The sequence below is a fragment of the Rhinopithecus roxellana genome, chromosome 12 (genome assembly GCF_007565055.1).
Source record: "Rhinopithecus roxellana isolate Shanxi Qingling chromosome 12, ASM756505v1, whole genome shotgun sequence".
In the NCBI taxonomy this organism is placed as follows: Eukaryota; Metazoa; Chordata; class Mammalia; order Primates; family Cercopithecidae; genus Rhinopithecus; species Rhinopithecus roxellana.
The window spans coordinates 108,783,356-108,797,176 of NC_044560.1; the positions used below are offsets into that span (position 1 = coordinate 108,783,356).

Genomic DNA, 13,821 nt, shown 5'->3' on the forward strand with positions numbered 1-13,821 from the left:
CAAAAAAATTAGCCGGGTGCGGTGGCGGGCACCTGTAGTCCCAGCTACTCTGGAGACTGAGGTAGGAGAATGGTGTGAACCCGGAAGGCAGAGCTTGCAGTGAGCAGTGATTGTGCCACTGCACTCCAGCCTGGGCGACACTGTGAGACTCCATCTCAAAAAAAAAAAAGAAAAAGAAAGAAAAAAAGAAAGAGAGAGAGAGTCTGGGCACGGTGACTCACACCTGTAATCCCAGCACTTGCCGAGGAGGGTGGATCACGAGGTCAGGAGATTGAGACCATCCTGGCCAACAAGGTGAAACCCCGTCTCTACTAAAAATACAAAAATTAGCTGTGTGTGGTGGCGCCTGCCTGTAATCCCAGCTACTCAGGAGGCTGAGGCGGGAGAATCACTTGAACCCGGGAGGCAGAGGTTGCAGTGAGCCAAGATTGCGACTCTGCACTCCAGCCTCGCGACAGAGCAAGACTCCGTCTCAAAAAAAAAAAAAAAAAGAAAGAGAGAAAGATGGAGGGAGGGAGGAAGGAAGGAAAAGAGAGAGAGAGAGAGAAGGGAAAGAAAGGAAGAAGGAAGGAACGGAGGAAGGAAGGAAGGAAGGAAGAAAGGAAGGAAGGAAGGAAGGAAGGAAGGAAGGAAGGGAAAGAAAGAAAGAAAGAAAGAAAGAAAGAAAGAAAGAAAGAAAGAAAGAAAGAAAAGAAAAGAAAAGAAAAGAAAAGAAAAGAAAAGAAAAGAAAAGAAAAAGAAAGATGGATGGAGGGAGGAAGGAAGGAAAAGAAAGAAAAAGAAAGAGAGAAAGAAGGGAAAGAAAGGAAGAAAGAAGGAAGGAAGGAAAAGAGAAAGAAAGATAGATGGAGGGTGGGAGGAAGGAAAGAAAAGAAAGAGTGAAAGAAAGGAAAGAAAGAAAGAGAGAGAGAAAGAAAGAAAGGAAGGAAGGAGGGAAGGAAGGAAGGAAGAAAGGAAGGGAGAGAAAGAGAGAATGAAAGAGGTTTTTGCGGATGTAAGTTAAGTTACAATGATGTCATAGGGGTGTCCTAATAGGAGGAGATGGACAGCAACAAAAACACAAGGGAAGATCGCCATGGGATGATTGAGGCAAAGATGTAGCCGCAGAAAAAGTCACAGAACCCCAGGAATTGCTGGCAACCACCTAAAGCTAAGAGAGAGTCAATAAAAGCTCCTCCCTAGAGCCATCAGTGGGAGTAAAGCCTTGACTCCAGGCCTCTGGCCTCCAGAACCACAAGAGAATCCATTTCTGTTGTTTTCAGCCATGCACTTTGTTACAGCAACCACAGGAATCTAATACCTACCCAGGGGCTTTGAAATATCTATAGTTCTCTAGGCACCCTAGGCCAGGAGATGACATTCCTCATAGAGAAGAAAGGAAAGGAGGGGGCTCCGGTAGATTTGGGGTACTCCAGGATACCTACCAATAAAACCATGGAGGCCCGGGTCCCAGGGGGCCGCGGGGGGAGCTGGAGATAAGTGGAGGAGCCAGAGGGTGCCTGGGAGGAATGTTGAAATGGAGATGTTTAGAAATCGGCATGTCTTAGTGACGAATAGTAGAGTGGGCATGTCCATAATTGAAGTGCTTTAGGAGATATTTTGAGGTTCAGAACTGGGCCCTCTCAACTTCCTCAACTACCTGCTCTCCGGCTGTGTGCCACTGTGGGGACACAGAGGGTGATAATAAATGCACCAGTCTGGCAAAACAGCCCCACGGGATGACAGAATTTGCTGCTCTCACTCTCAGACTTGCAGTCAGCTATGGATATTCTGAGCTACAGTCCCATTATGCTCAGACAAAACAGCAGGCAACCAACTGGCAAGGTGAACTGGGGACACAAGGGAGATGCAAACCTCTCACTGCACTGTCTTGGCACGAAGTATCCAGAACTACAATCCCCATGATGCTCAAAGAGCAATGGCTGGGCCAGGCGCGGTGGCTCACACCTGTAATCCCAGTACTTTGGGAGGCTGAGGTTGGCGGATCACCCGAAGTCAGGAGTTCGAGACCAGCTTGGTCAACATGAGGAAATCTCGTCTCTACTAAAAATACAAAAATCAGCCAGACGTGGTGGCGGGTGCCTGTAATCCCAGCTACTTGGGAGGCTGAGGCAGGAGAATCGCTTGAACCCAGGAGACGGAGGTTGTAGTGAATCGAGATCGTGCCACAGACCTCTAATCTTGGCGACAGAGCAAGACTCCATCTCAAAGAAAAAAAAAAAAAAAAAGCAATGGCCGCAGACCAGCCTAGAAAGACAGCCCAGGTGCCTGATAGGAAACACGGTTCAAGCTCTCTCTCACCTGAGCCCAGCTGAGATCATTACGGACTACAATACCCATGACACCCAGGGAGCAATGGCCTTGAGAATACGGAAAGACTGCCCTGTGGCCTTATGGGAGATGTAGTCCCCTCCTTCTCACCTCTCTGCTCACCTGTGTTCTGGGCTCCTGACTCCAGTGCTGGGGACTCCTGGGGGGCTTTCCTCCCCCAGCCTCAGAGGGAGGTCCTCGGCGGGGAGTGGGGGGTCGGGAGAAGGTCTGGCGTTGGGGGCCCCAATCCAGAGGAGGTCGGACATCAATGCGACTCAGCGGGGTGTGAGGTCGGGCAGGGGGTGCTGTGTCTCCTGAAGGGGCAGGGGGTCGCCGGGCAGGAGCTGAACGGGGACGGGGGAGGCTCAGAGGCGAGGGAGGGCGAGAGAGGGGGGTGAACAGGCTGTGGGAAGGAGAGAATCGGGGAACTGAGTCAACTAGAGCCCTCTCCATCCACCTCCTTACCCATTAAAGTCAGCCTCAAGGACATGTCTCACTTCACTGTGTCTTACTGTCCTTCTGGGTTAGAATCCTCCTCTACTGTCCAAATTCTCAGTAATGTACGCTTTGTGGCATCTTCCCCTCCAGTCCTCCCCGACAGGCTGTGACCCCCGCTCGGGAGCCCCAGCAAGTCACACAGTCAGGCAGAAAGCGCTAAGACCCGCCCCCAACCAGTTTCCGGCCCCGCCCTTCACTTAGGCCACGCCCCCACCTGTGTCCTCCCTACTCACTCGGGGCTCCTCGCCCTCCGGATCTGGAGTCCAGACTGGAGCTCAATTGTGGGGCTGGGCGTGAGCAGCCTGGGTCTACCACGACCTCTGAAGAGTCGAGTCACTTCCGGTGATTCCGAGATGCGCCCCTCTTCCCCGCTGCTCACCGCCGGGGGACCACCGGGGCCGCCAGGGCCCTCCCCGGGCTGGGGTCGTGCGGGTGACCTGGTTTGCCCACTAGCGAGTGGACACAGATAAGATATCACTCCTTCGAACTTCATAACAGCCCTATTCTCTTGTCACAGGTAAGAACACAAGGATGCACCCAAAAAAGGAAAGCTGTGCACTATAAATCATCGTCCCCTTCTTCAGACGGGGAAACTGAGGCCTCCAATGTGGAACTGACCTGTGCGCCAGGCCACAACGTCTATCCAGGTTGCTGGAACCAATGCCCCGGAATATGGGATAGACTCAGCCAGGTAGTCCAGTTTCCAGCCTGATAATTGGCGCAAGCCATGTCAGAGCTTAAGAGATAGTCCGACATTTTGTTTAAAAACCTGACACTATCTTTTACCTGCCATTGTTTAGGTGGCAGCTCAGGGGACTTCAGAAGGAGCCAATCCGAGAGTGTGGAACATTGATCATTCCTGGGGCAGAGCTGAGGGCGTGATTGAAGGGTCAGCTGGGGTGGGCGGGGACGGACACGGTGGTGGGCGGAGCTTAAGGGAGAAAGACTTTTGCTGATTGGAAAAGTTCCCTGGAGGTGGGGCCTAGAAGACGAGGCGCCTAACTAGAAGACTAGTGATTGGACACTCAAGGGGGCAGGGCCCCAAAGGGGAGAAGTTGGGGTGATTAGACTGACTCAGGCTGGAGGGTCAGGAGCATGGCTTGGACCTCTACTCACCAGTCGTCCCCCTCCGCACGGGAGGCCCGGCCCAGCGCTCGTAGCCAGCCCCGCAGGTCTTCTAACGTGTCAGCGGCCAAAACGTAGGTCCTCATGCCCGGGTGCTCTGCCTGAGGGAAGAGAAGGCTTGGAATCCGGACTCCCCGGCCTTGTAAAAAGGAGGACAGGCCGGGCCGGTGGCTCACTCCCGTAAACCCAGTGCTTTGGGAGGCCGATGCGGGAGGATCGTTTGAGACCAGCCTGGGCAACATAATGAGACCCCCCCACACCCGCCACCTCCTTTCGACCCCGTCTCTACAAAAAAATCAAAAAATTAGCCGGACGTTGTGGAGCGCACCCGTAGTCCCAGCTACCCGGGAGACTGAGGCGGGAAGACTGCACTTTGCGTCACTGCACGCCAGCCTGGGTGACAGAGCAAGACCGTCAAGAAAGAAAGTAAAGAGGAAAAGAGGGAAGCGAAGGGAGAGAAAGAGAGAAAGAGAAAGAAAGAGAGAGAGAAAGAAAGAGAGAGAGAGAGAGAAAAGAAAAAAAAAAAAGAAAAGAAAAGAAAAGAGAGAAAAGAACTGGCCAGGCGTGGTGGCCCACACCTGTAATCCCTGCATTTTGGGAGGCTGAGGTGGGCGGATCAACTGAGGTCAGGAGTTTGAGACCAGCCTGGCCAGTATGGCGAAACCCCATCTCTACTAACAATACAAAAAAATTAGCCGGGCATGGTGGCGTGCACCTGTAATCCCATCTACTCCAGAGGCTGAGACAGGAGAATCCCCTGAACCCCGGAGGTGGAGGTTGCAGTGAGCCGAGATCGCACCACTGCACTCCAGCCTGGGTGACAGAGTGAGACTGTCTCAAAAAACAACAAAACAGAAAAAAACAAACCAAAACAAAATCAAAGGAGGATGCAATTGACGCTTGTCAAGACCTTTTATCTCCAGTAATGGATACTCCAGTGCTTGTTAGGACTTGGAGTTTCCTCAGCAGATATCTACCCGCCCTCATCTCCAGTTCCCATTGCCTGGTGCACAACACGGATGGACGGACTCACGGTGAAGGTGAAGCGCCGCCCTCGGGGGGCTCCCGGCCCATCTGGCCTAATATTGTAGCTGGGGAGCAGGACACTGCCCAGGACACTCTCCTCACGGCTGTCTGCAAAGAGGGGCTGGGGTCAAGGATCACACAGGGATCAGGAGGCCAAGACGCTAGAGAGAAGGGCAGGTGGGGGGGCCCTCCCAGGCCCTCCCACCCCAAGCCAGCCAGCCAGCCACTGACCCTTGTAATAAAAGAGGCAATGGCCGGAGAGGACGAACCAGCGGCGTTTCCAGAGACGGAGCCCCGAGCTGTCCTGGGGAGAGAGATGGGAGGAGGGGCTTGAGTAACGGGAAACAGAAAAAAGAGATGAAGGCAGTGACGATGGGGACAGAGAGCCAGAGAGAGAAAGAAATTTGGAGAGAGAAGAACAGAGACATAGAGCAGGGATCAAGGGAGTGGGGTGAGGCTGGGCACAATGGCTCACGCCTGTAATCCCAGCACTTTGAGAGGCCAAGGCGGGCGGATCACTTGATTCCAGGAGTTTGAGACCAGCTTGGGTAACATGGCGAAACCCCGTCTCTACTAAAAAAACAAAAATTAGCCGGATGTTGTGGCACATGCCACAACAGTAGCTGGGATGAGTAGTCCCAGCTACTCGGGAGGCTGAGGAGGATCACTTGAACCTGGGAGTGGGGTGGAGGCACAGGAGAAAGACCCAGAGAGAGAGAAGAGACAGAGACACAGAGACAAATGTTTAGGGCGATGGAGTGGATAAGAAAGAGAGCTGGAAACCCTCTGAACATAATAGAATAGAATAGAAGCTCTACTTCTATTACAAGTGTGGTGGTTGTGCTGACATAGCTTCCGGACTCCCTTGCTTTCTTTTCTTTTCTCTCTCTCTTTCTTTTTCTTTTATTATTTTTTTTAAGACAGAGTCTTGCTCTGTAGCTCAAGCTGGAGTGCAGTGGCATGATGTTGGCTCATGGCAACCTCCGCCTCCCAGGTTCAAATGATTCTCCTGCCTCAGCCTCCCGAGTAGCTGAGATTAAGGGCACACACCACCACACCCAGCTAATTTTTGTATTTTTAGTAGAGACAAGATTTCACTATGTTGACCAGGCTGGTCTTGGACTCCTGACCTCAAATGATCCACCCACCTCGGCCTCCCAAAATGCCGGGATTACAGGCACGAGCCACTGTGTCTGGCCTCCCCCACTTTCAAACTATGCTCTGGAACAAGTCACTTCCCCCTAGAATCCACCCTCATGTTTTCTCGTCTATCCGTTGGAGATTGAGAAGTTTTAGGGAGGTTTGGATGAGACATGGATCACATATAGGCAGAGACTTTAGCTACAGAGACTTAGTCCAATTATTCTGGAGCCTGAGACACAGAGAGGCCAGGAAGGTGGCACTGAGCCATGACCCAAATTCAGCATCTCCACATCACCTCTGCTTGAACCACTCTACTATCTCCGACCTCGTGTGCCTCTTCTCCTCAACCCATTCCCATAGAAGCCCGCATGATCTTTTAAAATTATACGTCAGATCACGTTAGTCCCCTTTTCAAAACAGAGAATTAAGAACACTTAGAATTGGCCAGGCGTGGTGGCTCAAGCCTGAAATCCCAGCACTTTGGGAGGCCAAGACGGGCGGATCACGAGGTCAGGAGATCGAGACCATCCTGGCTAACAGTGAAACCCTGTCTCTACTAAAAAATACAAAAAAAAAAAAAAAACTAGCAGGGCGAGGTGGCGGGCGCCTGTAGTCCCAGCTACTTGGGAGGCTGAGGCAGGAGAATGGTGTAAACCCGGGAGGCGGAGCTTGCGGTGAGCTGAGATCCGGCCACTGCACTCCAGCCCGGGCGACAGAGCGAGAATCCGTCTCAAAAAAATAAAAAAATAAAATAAATAAAATAAAATAAAATAAAAAATAAAAAGAACACTTAGAATTAAGTTTCAAATTCCTTTCCATCACTTAGTTTGTTTGTTTTTGAGATGGAGTCTCGCTCTGTCACCCAGGCTGGGGTGCAATGGCACAATCTCGGCTGACTGCAATCTCTGCCTCCCGAGTTCAAGCGATTCTCCCGGCTCAGCCTCCTGAGTAGCTAGGACTACAGGTGCCCTCCATGATGCTGGATAATTTAGGTTGTTTTTTTTTGTTTTTTGTTTTGAGACGGAGTCTTCGCTTTGTCGCCCAGGCTGGAGTGCAGTGGCGCGATCTCGGCTAACTGCAAGCTCCGCCTCCCAGGTTCATGCCATTCTCCTGCCTCAGCCTCCTGAGTAGACGGGACTTGTCGCCCAGGCTGGCATGCAGTGACATGAACACAGTTCACTGCAGCCTCAGCTTCCTGGGCTTCAGCAATCCTACTGCCTTAGCCTCCCCAGTAGCTGGGACTATAGGCGCACACCACCACACTCAGCTAGGTTTTTTTTGTTTGTTTTGTGTGTGTGTGTGTATTTTTTGTAGAGATGAGGTTTCTTCATGTTGCCCAGGCTGGTCTAGAACTCCTAAGCTCACACAATCTTCCCGCCTTGGCCTCCCAAAATGCTGGGATTACGCCACTGAACCTGGCTTCTATGTTACTTCTTCATAGCCCTTCCTGCAATCTGAAATGATCAAGTTCATTTATTTACTTACTAATTTATTATCCACCCATGTTCCACCTGATCTGGAATGTACTATAAATACTTGTTTGTGTTATTTGCATGGTGTGTGCTCTGGGATTGAGAACACTGTAAGTGTTCAAGAAGTAGTCAAGAAAGAATGAATGAAAAAAAAAAAAAACCACAAAAAAAAAAAAACAAAAAAAAAAGAAAGAATGAATGAATGGGCCAGGCGTGGTGGCTCACGCCTCTAATCCCAGCATTTTAGGGAGCTGAGGCGGGCGGATCACTTGAGGTCAGGAGTTTGAGACCACCCTGGCCAACATGGTAAAACCCCATCTCTACCGAAAATACAAATATTAGCTAGGCATGGTGGTGCATGCCTGTAAGCCCAGCTACTCAGGAGGCTGAGGCATGAGAATCACTTGAACTGGAGGCCAGAGGTTGCGTTAAGCCGAGATCACACCATTGCCCTCCAGCCTGGGTGACAGAAAGAGACTGTCAAAACAAACAAACAAACAATGACAGAGTAAGGAGAGGGGCAGTGACAGTAGGAAAAAGAAAGCCTATTTGGGGACTTGGAAGGTGAGAGACAGGACAGCCAGGGGCACAGACTCCAGTGTCCTTTTCCTTCTCCTACTGACCCCACCTGCTTATGAAGCCAGCCTCGGATGTGCACGGGAAGGTTGGGATCCCTCCTGAGCGCATTGCCTCTCTTCCCAAAGGCATGGACCTTGTTTACTGCCCGGGTGGGCTTCTGAGGAAAGAAGGGGACAGAAGTGAACACGGAGAGCCTATGATGGTCCCGGGAGGGGATGAGGGTGGACACAGGCAACTGCAGGCTCTCGCTTCGCTGCCCTGAGAAATGGGTCAAGGACCAGCCGGGCGCAGTGACTCACGCCTGTAATCCCAGCACTTTGAGGGGCTGAGGTGGGAGGATCACATGAGGCCAGGAGTTCGAGACCAGCCTGGCCAACATGGTGAAACCCCGTTTCTACTAAAAATATGAAAATTAGCCAGGCACGGGGGCATGTGCTCATAGTCCCAGCTACTCGGGAGGCCGAGGCACAAGAATCTCTTGAACACAGGAAGCAGAGGTTGCAGTGAGCTGAGATTGTTCCACTGTACTCCAGCCTTGGTGACAGAGCAAGACTCTGTCTTAAAAAAAAAAAAAAAAAAGTGGCCAGGCGCGGTGGCTCAAGCCTGTAATCCCAGCACTTTGGGAGGCCGAGACGGGCGGATCACGAGGTCAGGAGATCGAGACCATCCTGGCTAATACGGTGAAACCCCGTCTCTACTAAAGAATACAAAAAACTAGCCGGGCGACGAGGCGGGCGCCTGTAGTCCCAGCTACTTGGGAGGCGGAGGCAGGAGAATGGCGTGAACCCGGGAGGCGGAGCTTGCAGTGTGCTGAGATCCGGCCACCGCACTCCAGCCTGGGCGACAGAGCCAGACTCCGTCTCACCAAAAAAAAAAAAAAAAAAAAAAAAAAAAGTAAGTCCGGGCACAGTGGCTCACGCCTGTAATCCCAACACTTTGGGAGGCCGAGACAGGCAGATCACGAGGTCAGGAGATTGAGACCATCCTGGCTAACATGGTGAAACCCCGTCTCTACTAAAAATACAAAAAAGTTAGCCAGGCGTGGTGGCAGGCGCCTGTAGTCCCAGCTACTCAGGAGGCTGAGACAGGAGAATGGCGTGAACCCGGGAGGCGGAGCTTGCAGTGAGCGGAGATCGTGCCACTGCACTCCAGCCTGGGAGACAGAGCGAGACTCCATCTCAAAAAAAAAAAGGAAAGAAAGAAAGAAAGAGAAGGGTCAAGGTGGGGGCTGAGGTTGGAGACCAGAATTGGGAGGTGTTCTTATTGCAGAGTTAAGAGACTCTTTTTTTTTTCTTTTTTTTTTGAGATAGCGTCTTTGGAGTGCAGTGGCCTAAACACTGCAACCTTTACCTCCTGGACTCAGGTGATCCTCCAGCCTCAGCCTCCCATATAGCTGGGACCACAGGCACGTACCACCACACCCAGCTAATTTTTTGACTTTTTGTAGAGGAGGGGGTCTCACTTTGTTGCCCAGACTGGGAGAAACTCTTTTTTTTTTTTTTTTCTTTTGAGGCAGAGTCTTGCTCTGTCACCAGGCTGGAGTGCAATGGTGCAATCTTGGCTCACTGCAACCTCCACCTCTCAGGTTCAAGTGATTCTCCTGCCTCAGCCTCCCAAGTAGCTGAGATTACAGGCACGTGCCACCATGCCTGGCTAATTTTTGTATTTTTACTAGAGACAGGGTTTCGCCATGTTGGTCAGGCTGGTCTCGAACTCCTGATCTCAGGTGATCCACCCGCCTCAGACTCTTAAAGTGCTGGGATTACAGGCATGAGCCACTGCGTTGGGCCGAGACTCTCTTTTTGATGGGCGGAGGGAGGTGTTCAGAGGCAAGGAAGAGGCTGTAGGGAAGCAATTTCTTGATCCAGGGTCCACTGCCAAGAAGCAGATACCCTTGGCTAGAACTGTAGTAGGGGCTTTTGGGATCTGAACTGGGACTATGGGCTGGGAGGTCCCCATAATCAGGGGGAACGCTCACGCTGAGTCCTCGGTGAATCAAAGGATGCCCGGGTGCCCTGCAGTCACACCCCTTAGCAACCAAGTCCAAGGAGAGGACGCCTCAAACCCCTCCATCCTGCCCGGATGGAGCCTTGTCTCCCGATGCCCACAGATATCTCAGGCATCCTTAGCCAGGTCCCCACAATATGCCCTTCCTGGGAAGCGGTGGTACTGACCCAGGCTGAGTCAGATCTCTGGGCTCCGAACACAGGAAAGGACATGTGTGGAACGGCAGGAGGAAAAAGAAATGAATGTCTCCCTAAGCTTTTGGCCGGGATGCCGATTTGGGATGCAAGTATCTGGGGGCCCCTTGGGTCTTACTTTCAGAGAAGGGTCTTTCCTTATAGGATTTCATTAGTGGATAGACTGGATGGCAAGAGATAGGACAGCAAGTTCTAGCACTAATCAAGAGCAGCCCACTACTTCTGAGAACTCGAGGGGCCTCATGGCTGGGGAGCGGCTTTATCTTAGCAACCAGGGTCAAGGGAGGTTGTTACTCTGGTTTAGAATTAGGGAAATACAAAGGGTGGGGACAGAGCTGGGAGTGCCTCTGAATTCCTAGCTGCGGCTGATAGGCAATATGGGACCTTACTATGTCTGGCAGACCCCGTTGCTAAGGATCCTTGTCCTTAACAACCAGAGTCCTTGGGGAAACAGAGGGATGGGTGGCCCAGAGCCCCACCTTCCTCCCCATCCCCGCCAGGAAGCTCAAACCTTGGGGCTCAGGCTGCTGAGTGAGGAGATGGTGGAGGCGCTGCTGGCCAGGCTCAGGCTGCTGCGAGGTCGGCTCCCCTCCATTAAGGGCTGGGGAGAGAAAGAAAGGGGCTGTGTCTCCGCAGTGACGGGTGCGGGACAGAGATGGGGTCAGGGGCTTGGAGGTCTGAGGAGGCTGCAGAGAAAGAGCCTGTTGTTTCGGGACTGAGGGGCTGGGGGAGGCCATGGCCCGTGACCACATACCAAGAGTGGTGCCAAGAGAGGTAGGCGGCCCTGGCAGCTGCAGGAGGGGGCAGCTGTCTGCAGCCCAGGCCAGAGAATAGGGAATCCTTTATTCCTCCCCACTGCACTCAGGCCAGGAATTTGACCCTCTCTGAGCTTAAGGACCCCCCATTCCCTGCCTCCTTCCTGCTGCCTCAGGCTACCTGTCTCCCGCCCTCCCACATGCACCCCCAAAGCATCCCTGCCAACTCCCCAAGCCAAGCCCTGCAGCAGCAGGAATGTGCACCCAGAGAGCCCCTCCCAGCCCAGCCAGGGAACTTACCCAGCTCTAGGGTCCCAATGACAGGGGGCAAGAGGACGGTGTGGGTGCTGCAGCACCCAGGCAGTCTCCCGCCTCCTTTGTCTCTTAGCTGCTGTCTCTCATAGTTCTCAATCTCTCTCCTCACCTGCTCACTTTTTGTCTTTTTGTCTCCCGTCTCTTATGCTCTCTCTCTCTCTCTCTCCGTTTTACACTCTCTCTTTCCCCAGTCTCACTTTCTGTGTCTCTCCTCTCTCTGATCTCTGTCTCTTCCAGTGTCTCTCTCACTCATTCTCACCCTCTATCTCTCTCTCCAATCTTTCTGTTTCTGTCCAAATCTTTTATTGACAGACTCCCAGGGTCTCTTCTTTAAGTCTCTATCTCATTCGCGCTCTCTCTCTCTCTCTCTGTGTCATCCTGTGTCCTCTCTCGTTCACACTCAGTCTCTTCTTCTTTCTGTCTCTCTCTCTGACTCTCCACGTCTGCCGTTTCCTCCCCTTTCTCTTTCCGATTTCCCTTCTCACTTTCTCCCTTCCTCCCTCTCCCAGTTTCTCTTTCCTCTCTGCTGGTCTTTCCCTGCCTCTGCCAGCCGCCCACGCTGCTGTCCTCCCCTCCCAATCCCGGCTGTCCCCGCCCCTTCTGGCCTCCCCACTACAGCCTGACCCCTGACTCAGCTGCCCCCACAGCTGAGGGGAGGGGCTTGGGTCCCCCAATTCCTAGGTCCCCTAAGGACCAAGGTTGGGGCTTCTCAGTGTTTGGAGAGTTGGACCTGAGGCCTGCACTCCAGAGCCCCCGTGGGTTTGCTGCTGTGGTTGGGAGCCTGGGCCACTGGTGTCCTAAACGGAGGAGGTTTGTGTCTTGCAAGGGGTGGGGACTCAGACTTCCAAAGCCCTGGAGGGAACGAGTTAGGGATCCAGACTCCTGGGTGCCCCAGAAGGTCTGAGCTAGGAGTCAGGACTCCTGAGTCGTGAATGAGCTGGGGGTCTGGAAACATGGCTGTGATTGGAAGGGGCCAGGGATGGACTGTCCAGGTCCCCTAGGGAGAAAAGCCCATGGTCCCACTAGGGCAGGGTGAAATGGAGAGTTCCAAACCTCCACCTCAAATCCAGGTGAGAATTCTCTTCTAGACTTGAGGACAACTTCCTCAGGAGACAGACATGGTTCCTTGGTATATTTTGAGGAAGAAGATTATGCATCCGTAGGTAGGGGAGGAGAGCTGGGGGCTGGAACTGTCACCCCAGGCCTGGAACTTGTAGTAGAAGCGTCCCCACTCGCATGAAGAGTGCCACCCAGGCAGACTTGCGATTTGTGGAGGCAGAGCTATTGGCTAAGTCTGAAGCAGATGAAACCCAGGAGTGGAGCCTTGTGCCTGGACCGGGAAGGAATCCAAGCTTTTGGTTTAATCACCATTCACCATGCATCTGTTGAGCACCTACTGTGTGCAGGCACTGTCTGTTGCAGTCACTGAGAAGAAAGCAGTGAGCCCTGGCCGGGCGCAATGGCTCACGCCTGTAATCCCAGCACTTTGGGAGACCAAGGCAGGAGGATCGCTTGAGACCAGGAGCTCAAGACCAGCCTGGGCATCATAGCGAGACCCTGTCTCTATTTAGAAAATGAATTTTTTTTTTTTTTTTTTTGAGACAGAGTCTCGCTCTGTTGCCAGGCTGGAGTCCAGTGGCGCGATCTCGGCTCACTACAACCTCCGCCACGTGGGTTCAAGTGATTCTCCTGCCTCAGCCTCCTGAGTAGCTGGGACTACAGGCACATGTCACCACGCCCAACTCATTTTTTTTTTCTTTTGAGACCGAGTCTTGCTCTGTTGCCCAGGCTGGAGTGCAGTGGAAAGATGTTGGCTCACTGCAAGCTCCGACTCCTGGGTTCACACCATTCTCCTGCCTCAGCCTCCCAAGTAGCTGGGACTACAGGCACCCGCCACCACGCCCGGCTAATTTTTTTTTTTTGCATTTTTAGTGGAGACAGTTTCACCGGGTTAGCCAAGATGGTCTCCATCTCCTGACCCTGTGATCCGCCTGCCTCAGCCTCCCAAAGTGCTGGGATTACAGGCATGAACCACTGCACCCGGCCTAATTTTTCTATTTTTAGTAGAGACAAGGTTTCACCATGTTGGCCAGGATGGTCTCAATCTCGACCTCGTGATCTGCCCGCCTCAGCTTCCCAAAGTGCTGGGTTTACAGGCGTGAGCCACCGCACCTGGCCTAAATTAATTATTTTTTTAAAAGCACTGAGCCCAGCAAAGTGCCTGATCTCATAGTGCTTACATCTTCATTCTCATATGCAAGGAATCTGGACCCTGCTGTGACTATCTTAGTCAAGTGGTTTCATTTTCAAGCCTGTTTCCCCATTTGTGAAATGGGAACAATGACACCCTCGCACTCGGGAAGGAAACCAATTGCATGTGAAAATAGGAGACTCTAG

At 52.4% G+C, this 13,821-nt stretch overlaps 1 protein-coding gene across 3 annotated transcripts in view; it reads right to left on the bottom strand.

Annotated features, from left to right (window-relative positions):
- Nucleotides 1-11,952, bottom strand: part of PLEKHA4 (pleckstrin homology domain containing A4) — a 33,031-nt gene extending 21,079 nt beyond the window's left edge. The window contains exons 1-9 of one of the 3 annotated variants that reach the window (XM_010368625.2): nt 11,410-11,952; nt 10,866-10,955; nt 8,203-8,310; nt 5,191-5,263; nt 4,967-5,067; nt 3,925-4,034; nt 3,042-3,257; nt 2,434-2,713; nt 1,425-1,499 (exon numbers count right to left, since the gene is read on the bottom strand). In XM_010368625.2, coding sequence (XP_010366927.1) covers nt 1,425-1,499; nt 2,434-2,713; nt 3,042-3,257; nt 3,925-4,034; nt 4,967-5,067; nt 5,191-5,263; nt 8,203-8,310; nt 10,866-10,949 — 1,047 coding nt within the window. In that variant the 5' untranslated portion in view covers nt 10,950-10,955; nt 11,410-11,952. The remainder of the gene's footprint in view (nt 1-1,424; nt 1,500-2,433; nt 2,714-3,041; nt 3,258-3,924; nt 4,035-4,966; nt 5,068-5,190; nt 5,264-8,202; nt 8,311-10,865; nt 10,956-11,409) is intronic. The other 2 variants (XM_010368628.2, XM_030913857.1) reach the window with 2 other exon arrangements.
- Between the last annotated feature and the right edge of the window lie 1,869 nt (nt 11,953-13,821).